Source organism: Nannospalax galili, unplaced genomic scaffold, assembly GCF_000622305.1.
Source record: "Nannospalax galili isolate Female #2095 unplaced genomic scaffold, S.galili_v1.0 scaffold384, whole genome shotgun sequence".
Taxonomy (NCBI): Eukaryota; Metazoa; Chordata; class Mammalia; order Rodentia; family Spalacidae; genus Nannospalax; species Nannospalax galili.
The window spans coordinates 2,893,687-2,905,890 of record NW_008352648.1 but is presented as its reverse complement, the minus strand read 5'-3'; the positions used below and the strand labels follow the sequence as shown (position 1 = coordinate 2,905,890).

Here is a 12,204-nt window from a genome sequence, read left to right as displayed (position 1 = left end):
TTCTACAGGCCCTTTAGTTTTAAGTCATTCATCCAATTGCTGAACCAAACATATGTTCTGGGCAGCAACTGAAAGTATATATCAGAACCAGATTATTTGGTGGAAAGCCAAACAGCCAAGTTATACAATTGAGAAGTCTTTCTTTTCCTTCTGTTGAAATACTATATATAAATATTTTCTGTGGGGAAGTATCTTGATGTTTTAATTCATATTTATAGTCTCTTCACATTGAGCATAGTGTGGATTGTTTAAAACATTTTGATCTTGGGGAATATTTTCCTTAAAGGAATATGCTAGAGAAGTGCTCCTTGGGTGAGCACATGCCAGAGAGGTGCTCCTTAGGGGAGCGTATGTCAGAGAGGTGCTCCTTAGGGGAGCGTATGTCAGAGAGGTGCTCCTTAGGGGAGCGTATGTCAGAGAGGTGCTCCTTGGGTTAGCACATGCCAGAGAGGTGCTCCTTAGGGAAGCAGGGCTTTTCCTTTTTTTAAAAAAAAAGTTTTATTTTTATTTTATGTGTATGTGTGTATTGCCTGCATATAGGTAAGTGCACCTGTGACGTGCAGTGCCTGTGGAGAATCTGTCAGATCTCCTAGAACTGGAGTTACAGACAGTTGTTAGCCACCATGTGGGTGCTGGGATTCGAACCCGGGTCTTCCGCAATTACAGTCAGTGTTCTTAACTGCTGAGCCATCTCTCCAGCCCTGGAAACAGGGCTTTTCATGGACACTTTTGGTGCAGCTTTTAAGAGTTTCAGTTCTTAGCAACACATGTCCAGGAAATAAATTTTAGCAGTTTTCCTAGGATTGATTTTTTTTTTTAAGTCTTTTTGAGACAGGGTCTCCTTATAGCCCCAGCTGTCCTGGAACTCACTCTGTAGACCAGGCTGGCCTCAAACGAACAAAGATCTGCCTGCCTCTGCCTCCCAAGTGCTGGGATTAAAGACGTGCGCCACCACACCTGGCCAGAATTGATTTTTTTAAAAAAAATTGAGATAGTGTCTCATTTAGCCCATTCCCAACAATGTACCAGACTCCCAAGTGCTGGGATTTTAGGCATGTGCCATCCGCTCATCTGGAACAGTTTTGTTTTGGGCATGGATTTATGCCAACCAAATGACTACTTGAATAACAGCCTCACAAAGATTTACTGGACAACTCAGAATAGCAATGCACTAACAACAATGAACATGAGTATATAGAAATGAAAATATCAGTGGCCTCTTTGTCTCTTTTCACCTCTTTACAATAACAAAGCCTCAAATTTGTTAACCCAGCAGTTCTTCGTGGTGCTGGAGAGATAGAAGGTTCAGTTAAGAATCCTTGCTGCTCTTGTACAAGATGAGTTTGGTTACTACCACTCACAGCAGGCAGTTCACAACCACCTGTAACTCCAGCTCCAGGGGATCTGATGTCCTCTTCTTGCCTCCATGATACCCCCACATGCAGGCACAGACACACATTTTTTTTTTTTTGTCTTTTTGAGGCAGGGTCTCCCTGTAGTGCCAGCTGACCTGAACTCACTATGTAGACAAGGCTGGCCTTGAACTCACAGAGATCCACCTGCCTCTGCCTCCCAAGTGCTGGGATTAAAGGCGTGCGCCACCATGCCGGGCTGACACACACATTTTAAAAAATGGTCCTTTGGAAGCTTGTGATTAGAGGGAGGAACATAGATGCCTTTCAGGTGATGGAACATTCTAGCTTCACTACAGGATCTCAATCAACAATTCTCTTTTTTTTTTTATATTTTTTTCTGTTGAGTTTTGATCTTGAGACCTCATGCAAACTAGGCAAGTATTCTACCATGGAACTACGCTTAATCTCCTCTCCTCATTCCCAGTTGTGTCTTTGTAAGTTCTTCCTGAAGCTCTTTTTTTCCTCCATCATTGTTTCAGGCAGTCATGTTACAGTAAGATGGATTATAGTTTTTAATATGCTGATCATGAGGAGTTCCTGACCTTAATTTGATTGAACATGGATGTTTCCCAAGACTGTATACACTTCATACATTACCTCTTTCAGTTACTGACAGGTGCAAACAGATAATATCCACTTCATTGACTCTTAAACTTTAGCATAGGAATCATCGAGGAGTGTAGATTTTGAAGCCTGAGCTCCAAAGACTCAGATTAGATTTGGGGGATTGACCTGGAACCTTTATTCTTAGCTCTTGCTCACGGTTAGAGAGACATCGTTTTTATGTTCATTATTAACAGTTTAATTTCCAAGGACTTCTTTATTGCTAAGATCTGAACCACAGTGAATACTACAAAGATTTGGGTTTTAAACCCCAGGAAGTGTCTTTACCCATAACCAACTTTGAAAACTTACCAGACTTTTACAATGCTTTGCTTTTATTTTCCTTTCCAAAATATTCCAGGGAAGCTGTGGTTATCTTGGTCATGAGAAACAGGGTTTTATTTGTTCAAGAATGTCTTGACTCTACCACTTCTGCTTTACTGCTCTGGTTTAATATGTCCCCATTGCCCATCTGGATGGTCGCTGATTTCTTCAGTTTCAACTCCCTGGGTTCAAATTGCTAGTACAGGTGATAGAAGCTGTTACAAGATTTTGGGTATAACATAGTCAGAGGCAGCTTAGAAAAATCATTCTAGCAGAATAATGAGAGTGTTGTGGCTTCCATGGGGTGTTAAAAACCAGTATTATGCTGGGGGTGTAGTTCAGTTGGTAGAGTGCTTGCCTAACACACATGGATCCCTGCGCTCAGTCTTCAAAACAGCATAAAACTGCGTGTGGTAGTGCATGCCTGAAATCCCAGCATTTTGGAGATAGAGACAGGAAGATTAGAAGTTCAGGGCCATCCTCAAGCTAGATAGAGTTCAAGTCTAGCCTGGACTAGGTATAACCCTGTATCTTTTTTTTTTTAATTAAAGAACTGCTTTATTAGGAAAATGAAGATTACAATCTTGAACAGCTAAATTTTAGGAAGATCAGAAATATCTTGGTTTTTGAAGACTTGGGACTCTTGTAAAAGTAGAGTTCTTAAAAGGGAAAGCACAAATATGTAACACAAGGGTCACTACACTTTTAAGCTAGTATTAATGACCTGTTTCAATTTTTTGAGACAGGATCTCCCTGTAGCCCCAGCTGGCCTTGATCTCAGATCTGCCTGCCTCTGCTGGGACTAAAGGTATGCATGTAGCACCACACCCAGTTCATGAGCTTTGTGACATAGCACATTCTTTCTTTAAAAAAAAAAAAAAAAGTAGGCCGTTGTCAGAATGAAGTATATTGAATTTGGGAAGAAGGAGATGTGTTTCTGTAATATACAGTATAGAACATAGTGCTTGAGCAAATAAAAGCAATGATGGGAAAGGCCTCAACTTTCTAGTCAATGGTCATGGCTCTCATGTCCCAGGCCCCTGTGTTGGGTTCTGAGTATGCTCGCAGAGGCGTGTCTTTGCACATACTGTTTTCTTTTGTTTCTTTCTTTTTTTGGTCTTTTTGAGACAGGGTCTCCCTCTAGCACCAGCTGTCCTAGAACTCACTGTGTAGACCAGGCTGGCCTTGAACTCACAGAGGTCCGCCTGCCTCTGCCTCCTGAGTGCTGGGATTAAAGACATGTGCAACCATACCCAGCTCTTGTTTTTTATTTTTATTGTTTATTTGTTTAAAAAGAGTCTCACACTGTGGCCCTAGCTGATCTGGAACTCACTGATATAATCCAGGCTGGCCTTGAAATCCCAACCCTCCTTCTTCAGCCTCCCAAGTGCTAGGATTACTGAAGTAAACCCCCATGCCCAGCTTTTCGCATACTGTTTTCCTTCCTTGGATGTTGCCTCTTATGTAACGTATGTATGTATGTATGTATGTATGTATTTTTGGTTCCTCTAATGTACTCTAATTAAGGCAGGAAGATGCAGTGGTAAAGATTAAGTTGATCCCTACCCTAATGGAGTTTACAATTTAATGGGTTGGAGAAACATATGTTCAATAAAAACCCAAACAAATGGTGTGATGTTAATTGGGGAAAGTGTTATGAGTGAGAAGTACAGGATGCTGCATGGAAGGGGTATCTGAGCTAACAACTCAGTAAAGTTCTATATGAGGAAATAACTTTTCAGTTGAGATGTCAAAATTAGGAATTAACTATGAATTGAGAAAGGAGTGTTTCAGAGGCTAGAGGGAACATCTTGTCATGAGGAAGCATAATCAGGAAATGGAGGTCCTGGTGATTAGAGAAGTTACTGAGCAAGAAGAAGAGCAGCAACTGTGATGGAAAAGAGGTAAGCACAGACTTTCTAGCTCACAGTGATGTCTGTAGTTTATTCAAAAGGCAACAGAAGGTCTTTGGGAGCTTTTGAAGTCAGGAACGTGGGGTGTGGTTACATGTTCAGATTAATATTTGAAAATAGCTGCAGTTCCAGGGGATCCGATGGCCTCTTCTGTCCTCCAAGGGCATTGCACAACATGGGTGCACTTACCTACACACAGGCAATATACTCGTACACATAAAAATAATAAAAAAATAAAATATTAAAAAAACAATAAATATTTTTTAAAAATAGCTACTTTGGCTATAGTTTTTTTCATTGCTGGTAGTTTTGTTTTTTTAGAAAGCTTTGTGAAGTTCTAGGTAGAAAGTAATGGAGAAAAGAGGTTCTATGCAGACTGTGAGTCAAGGAGAAATGATGGTGGTTTGGACCAGTGTGTTAGGACTAATGATGGACAGAACTTAAAGTAAGATTTGTTTTATAGCTTGAATTGGTAGGACTTAGTGAGAAATGGATTTGAAAATGGAGAGAAAAAGACATTCAGGATAAATACAGAGTTTCTGGATTGAATCAAGTGTGAATAAAAGGTCTTTGTTATTTTGTGTGTGTATGTGTAGTGTGTGCATGTGTATGTGCGTGCGTGTGTGCATGCATGTGTGTGTGTGTGTGTGTGTGTAGGCCAGTGGTTGACTTCAGGTGTCTTCCTCAATCACTTTCCATTTTAGAGCGCTCCATATTGAAGCAGGGTCTCTCATTTGAACCCAGAGCTTGCCGATTGGGCTGCTCTCATTAGTCAGAGGGATCTGTCTCTGCCTCCTGAGTGCTGGTCACAGGTGGGTTGCCATACCCACCCAGCATTTATGTTGGTTCTGTGGATCTAAACTCTCATTCTCACATTTGTGTGGCAAGCTCTTTACCCACCAAACCTTCTCCCAAAAGGCCTTTTTAAAAATTGACCTGTGAAACCGCTGTCCAGGAGGGACAGGCTGGTGTTACATGATTTCTGTCAGTACTTAGTATTTTGTAATTAATTGTGCATTTGCCTGTCTCCCTCACCACCAGACTGTAATTCCTTTGTCAGGAAGTATTTTGTTGTTTTTTTTTGTTTTTGTTTTTGTTTTTTTGATGCTCTTGGAATATGGATAAATAGTTCTCAAGTGTTTTGTACTGAGTTTTGTTATGTTAAAGGTTTCTTTTATCCTAAATCTTGGTAATGCTGGGAGTAAGTTAATGTTTCTTTACTGCAGAAGAGTCTTTCATTTTCTTTTTTTCTAAAATTATTTAATCACCACATGATTGGAAGAAGCATTTCATTACAGCTTTAACATATTCAATAACAATTTCCAGAGCAAAGATACATCTCTTTCAAAAGTGACTATAAATTTTTAGATTCACAGTTGAATTAATACAGTTATACAATATTGAACTCAGTATAAACCCTATAAGACATAAAATTGAGTGAGGTTTTAACCTTTAAAAAAGATCCCCATTTCGTTTTAAAATATACTGTTTCCTAGAGAAACAGTAAGATTAAGCATCTTTGTCACAAATTATATCATTCTTCCTTTGCCAGCTTTTGTTTTTTGAGCATCTCATGTTACTTGTATTGAGGTTAAGAGGTGGGAATAGGGTGTTCTGTGGGAAATGCTGACTTCCCAATGAGCCTGACAATGAGTAGGTATGACTTTACTGAGTGTGGACTGCATAGTAAGTTTACCTGGCTGCTGTTGGAAAATGTCTGTGGGAAGCGCATTTTGCCTGTAGTTGCTACAGATCCTTTTCTTCTACTCCCAGTGATCAAAACAAGCATCAAGGGGTGAGAATTTACTGTCTGTTGTTTGTTCCTGCCAGGCTAAAAAAAGAAAGGTGGCATGAGGTGACAAATTTTGTTCTGTCTTTTTTTTTTTTTTTTTTTTTGTTTTTTTGTCTTTTTGAGACAGGGTCTCCTTGTAGCCCCAACTGTCCTGGAACTCACTCTGTAGACCAGGCTGGCCTTGAACTCACAGAGATCCACCTGCTTCTGCCTCCCAAATGCTGGGATTAAAGGCGTGTGCCACCACGCCTGGCTTGTTCTGTCTTTTTAGCTAAGCTGGGCAGAGCTGAACAAAAAAAATCTCTTTGCTGTCTCCCTACTGCCACCAATGTCTGCTTTCATTTATTAACTCCTAACATCTAAACAGTACATTTCTTATAGCATTGAGTTTTTCATAAAATAAACATTTATTACACTAGCAACTTTTTTGGTAAAAGAAGTGTTCCATCATTTTTCTAGGGCTATTTCTGTTTTTAAGTGTTGACTACTGTACAAAAACTGGGATTCACAGAAATAGAAGGATAGAATAAATGGGAGAGGCACTTTTTATTTATTCTTTTGAAAAGTATATACATTTATTTTAGAGGGAAGTTTTTCTTTCTCCTTTCTCTTTTTTTCCTCTTCCTCCTCCTGCTGCTGCTTCTCCTCTTCTTCTCCCTCCCTCTTCCACCTCCCCCATTTGAATGCTCATGACGTTTGTTTGTTTGTTTATTTATTTATTTATTTATTTATTTATTTATTTTTGGTCTTTTGGGGACAGGGTCTCCTGGAACTCACTATGTAGATCAGGGTGGCCTCGAACTCACAGAGATCCGCCTGCTTCTGCCTCATGAGTGCTAGGATTAAAGGCATGTGCCTGGTGACAGTTCATTTTTATAGTGGAACCCATCAACTCAAACAGGAAATGTATTTTTAAAACTTGGGGTTTATTTTGTAATGCCAAATGACATTATTGTGCTGCGTGTGTTAATGGTTTCATTGATGCATCTTATAGTCATAAAGTGTGGGCAGGTGCCTTTGCTCTACAAAGGCTGTTGAGTTATTTGGCTATTGAATTAACAAGAAAATAATTCTATGGGGTTTTTTCCCCCTATATTTTTGTATGGTAAAAAATCCAGCCTAGATTAATAGTGCTAATATATCACAGCTACACCCACATATGTATCGTCATACCTTGATTTATATTTTTTCATTTATGTGCTCTGCCCAATATTATTTCACGTACTTATTTTTAAATTCGAGTAGCTTTGGATGACAGGAAAACATTTTCTTTAGTACTGCTATTAGAAAAGACTTTATTAGCTTCTGTCATTAGTTTAATATTTCCTTAGCTTGTTAGGGCCAGTCTTTTCAGCTGAACTCCTGAGGTCACATCATCAAGAGCAGATAGAACTCTGTGAATAGATACTACTTTTTCTATGTATTTTAAGAAGTTATTGAAGGAAGGAAAAATAACTGTTGGATATATTCTTTTTTAATATATTTATTTTCTTCAGAATTTCATACAAGTATACAATGTATTTTGATCTTATCCCATTTCCTCCCCAACATGTTCCCCTCCCAACTAAATGTCTTCTTTTTCTTTCTTTCTCTCTTTCTTTCTTTCTTTCTTTCTTTCTTTCTTTCTTTCTTTCTTTCTTTCTTTCTTTCTTTCTTTCTTTCTTTCTTTCAATAACCCAGAGTCCATAACCACATGTACATGGGCATGGGGCCATCCACTGGAATATGGGCAGCCACCAGGGACCAAACCCTCAGAGGAAAATAATTCTCCATCCCCTAGCAGCTATCAGCTATCAGTAGCTCCTCAGCTAGTAGTGAAGCCTTGTGAGTCCCTTTCCCCTGGTGGACATATTTTTAGCAGTGACGGGGACTGCATGAGTGTAATATAGTGATTTTTTTTTAAAGCAAGGGAAAACAGATGCAATTTTGATGCTTCATCCTTGGATGTCATTTCAGTTATCTCAGTATTATATGTAAATTTGACTGTGCTTGGCAATTATCAGTTGTATATTCTGTTGAGTGAAATGCCACACCTCAGGTACATTTTTGGGGTATACTTCACTTGGCATTTGGAGCTTCTAATACAGCATTGTTGTCCAAGAAGACCATTCTAATTCTAGACACTTTTATTTTGTTTCAGGTCGATCTTCTCTTTTCCCCTTTGAAGACGCCTTCTTGGACGACAGCCATGGTGATCAGGCCTTGTCATCTGGCTTAAGTTCTCCCACTCGCTGTCAAAATGGGGAACGAGTAGAACGCTACTCTAGAAAGGTGTTTGTTGGAGGCCTTCCTCCTGACATCGATGAAGGTACTATATGCATTCTTTAATGACTTTACAAATGCTGGATTTGTGCCTTGTGTCCTAAGATCTTTATATGCAAGGAAACTGAGGATCAGGTAGAAGTAATTTGTCTAATATGCAGCTAATGGTACAGTTAGAATTCAAAGTCAGTCTGATTGCAGAGCTTTTTGCTTATGTCTGTTATACCATCATATTTTAGCATAAACATCCCATGGAAACTGTGTTCCCCCTCTGGCATTTAAAAGAATGAAAACATTATAATTTTTCTTGATGCTTATCAATAAATATTTGCCAAATGTATTAATGAAATGAAACTATTTTAATAAAGCTATCTTAAGGAAGAAACTACCCTAGTTCCAATAGAATTTGAATTTGCTATGAAAATATTCTTAGAACAGACCTTTGTTGCCCGCATTACTCTAACACCTCTCTAATGTGTTGTAGTTTCTTTTATGTTTTCATGATAAGAGGAAGAAAGGTTGCTAAAATAGTTTCAAACTTACTGCATTAAAGTTGTAGGTGACTGGAGACTCATTTTCCTCCAAACTGTTCTCATTTTTTATCATCTATCAGTTAGATTTTCTTTAAGATAAACTTTTTATCATGACTCAATGATTGGCAACCTACACTTGAGTATTAATGAGGTTATACTTCTCCTTTGAGTCAAAAAAGAGATAAATGAATTGAGTTGAAATTTTTTATATATTCTCTTAGTAAAATGGATAGTATATAGATAGGAGGAAAAGACCATTAACTTTTAACCTTTTCACATCACCAAACAAAGTTGTCTACTTTGTTGTCCTTGTTCCTCATCAATAGAACCATTTATTTTTAAAATAAACTTTTAGATTCATAGAAGTAAAATTATACATTTGAAAAAGTTTTTATTTATTGGCCTGGGGGGATGGCTTAGTGGTTAAGAATACTTGTTGTTCAGTTGGGTGTGGTGACGCACGCCTTTAATCCTAGCACTCGGGAGGCAGAGGCAGGTGGATCTCTGTGAGTTTGGGGCCAGCCTGGTCTACATAGTGAGTTCCAGGACAGCTACAGCTACAGGGAGACCCTGTCTCAAAAAAGACCAAAAAAAAGAAGACGACTTGTTCTTTGAGAGGACTTGGATTTGATTCCCAGCAGCCACATCGTGACCGATGAACTCCTGCAACTCCAGTGCCAGGGAATCCAACACTCTCTGCTGACCTCTGTGGGCATTAGACACGTGTTGCACTTAGATACATGCAAGCAAATGCTCATTTATTGCAGGGAGGGAGTGTGCCACAGCACATGTGTAGAGGTCAGAAGACAGCTTTTAGTAATCAGTTCTCTCCTAGTATGTGGGTCCTGATGATTGAACTTGGGTTGTCAGGCATGATGGCAAGTGCCTTTACCTGCTGAGCCATCTTGCTGGCCTGTGAAATTATATTTTAAACATTATCTGTATCTTTATCTTTTTTCTAAAAACAAACATTCCTACGGTTGGAATCTCCTTTTTGCTTGATATAGAGGTTGCTTTAGCTACTATTAGGGCTTTCTTCCAAATTATTTATTTTCAGTTAAAGGAAATGAATTATAGTTAGACACACACTTTGCATGGTTAAAAGTGAATAATGAAACATACACCTCAGCAATGGTATTTCATTTTGTGGATATTATTTCTATAAAAATGCTTTACAGACTATCTCTCAAAAGAAAATAAGTGGGGAAAAAAGGGAAAAAAATACTCCTTTTTTTTGCCTTTTTCTAAGTTCTTTCTCTGTTTTATAGATGAGATCACCGCCAGCTTTCGCAGGTTTGGACCACTTGTGGTTGACTGGCCTCACAAAGCGGAAAGCAAGTCCTACTTTCCTCCCAAAGGTAACATGCCTCCCCCATGGCAGAGGCCCACAACAGTGTGACACTCTTGTAACTCCTGAAATAGCTGTTGAGTTTTTCACCCCACAACAGCAGGGTCATCCTTTTATGTGTATGTTTCTACCTGGAGATTCTTTCCCCAGGAGTGCACTGTCTGTTTCATGGCCCTGATTTTATTGACAGGGAGACTTTGTAAGCCTGGTGTAGAGGAGCTTTTTGCTGACTTTACTGCGTTGTGAGGAATGTCAGTGATGGTAAAATTTAAGGCCAATTTTTGGTCGTTATGTATAAAGTTTTTATAAACTTCGTAAGTGCAGAACTTGAAAAATCTACTGATTGAAGACCTTTATCTGCATCTGTATATTAAGTGACTCAGCCTGTCTGGAGGGGGAGAGCAGACTAGTGAAAGATTGCTCGTATAGGCCTGCTTCTCTTAACTTATAGGGGTTTCTTCTGATTTAGGAGGGTACAAAAATATACTGCTTTTTCTGCTCATAGTTTGTCATTTCTGCAGAATCCAGGGAACTTCTCTAGTGATTGTCACTCTGCATGTGTTCTTAGATTTATAGAATAGAGTCTTTTGGATTAAAGAAAATGTTCTTTCCTGTGTTACATTCTGCAGTTATGAATCAGGGATGCCTGTAACATTACTGGTCACAAGAAGGTGAGGTCAAAATATACATCATTCTTGTGTCTTGTAGAGGAGTCTATAGAGTTCAAGTTAGGGAAGGCAAGTAGTTTCCTTTTATGTCTAATTCCTTAGGTTTCCTTCTCCACACTGTATACTACCTATGAAAATACGTTACTCATTAAAGGGTTGTTTACTTGCTTTTAACATCTTCTGTTAATTCTCTCCAGATTTTTTTAAAATGGGGCCTGCCTCATCCAGTATCCCAGCTTGGCCTTCCACTCAGGGTCCTCCTATATCAGCATCCCAAGTGTAGGGGTTATTGACATGTACGACCTCATCTGGCTCAGAACACTTTTGCACTTAATATCATGTTTATACTAATCAGAAGAATAAAATCATCATGCTGATTGTACCATGTGGTACATGAACTATACTGTTTAAAGATGTATGTGTGTGTAAAAGATGTTTTCAAGCCAAGTTTGATAGTACCTATAACCCCAGCATTTTATTTTATTAAATAATTTATTGAGAGTTTTATATAGGCATATAAGCGTATAAGGTGGTTTGGATAAAATCCATGCCCACTCCCTCCCCTCCAATTCCTCCCATATTACCCCATCACTTTTTTCTGATAACTTCATGTACTCTTTCTTCTTCTTTTTTTTAAATGGGGCTTTTTGCTACTCCAACATTCCCCCCTCTGAAGAGGTATCCCTAAAATCTTTTAAGGATTAGATAAGAGCTACCAAATACTTTTGACAGTTTTGGCCTTTGAAACAGGGTATGTTGCTAAGAGGCCCAAGAAACTGGCTACTTTTCTTTGGGGTCTTTTTACACTAACTGCCTAGCCAATTCCTACCTCCTATTCTTATCACCCCATCCTCTGAAGAGGTTACCCAGCTTTTGGATAAGGAATAGGGACACAGACCGTCCTGGCTTCTTCCATGCTGAACAGGGATGCAGGCTGAGGCAGTTGGGGTACCCCTTCATTGGGTCTATCTAAAAGACTCACAAATTGCATAACTCTTATCTGTAGGGGGAAAAGAAAGTCCTTGACTGGTGAATAGGAGATGTGAAGGAGAAGTAAAGACAAGAGTAATTAGCATTACAAGTCCTACACAGGGAACTAGAAAAAAGTCAGAACAGGGCAAATTTCAAATGTTCCTATGAGAGTCCATTGGAATTTCTTGATGAGAGCTTCCAAAAGCATCCCTCTGTTGGGTTCCTCCTCATTTTTCTTTTGTCTGCCAAGGCTGGACTCTTGATGGATTCAAGATTTGCTTTCAGGTATTTTGATAGCTGTTGGAGTGGTTAGAATCAGCATCAGTTCCCTCTTAAAGGCTTCTAGATAGAGGGAGAAAACAAATTTGGCCATA

The 12,204-nt window shown here is 39.0% G+C and overlaps 1 protein-coding gene across 12 annotated transcripts in view; it reads left to right on the top strand.

Moving 5' to 3' along the window:
• The window catches only part of Cpeb3 (cytoplasmic polyadenylation element binding protein 3), a 213,935-nt gene that overhangs the window by 113,765 nt on the left and 87,966 nt on the right, over positions 1 to 12,204 (top strand). For all 12 annotated transcript variants that reach the window (XM_008849611.2, XM_008849616.3, XM_008849615.3 and 9 more), the window contains 2 exons: positions 8,188 to 8,355; positions 10,111 to 10,200. In XM_008849611.2, the coding sequence (XP_008847833.1) occupies positions 8,188 to 8,355; positions 10,111 to 10,200 (258 nt within the window). The remainder of the gene's footprint in view (positions 1 to 8,187; positions 8,356 to 10,110; positions 10,201 to 12,204) is intronic.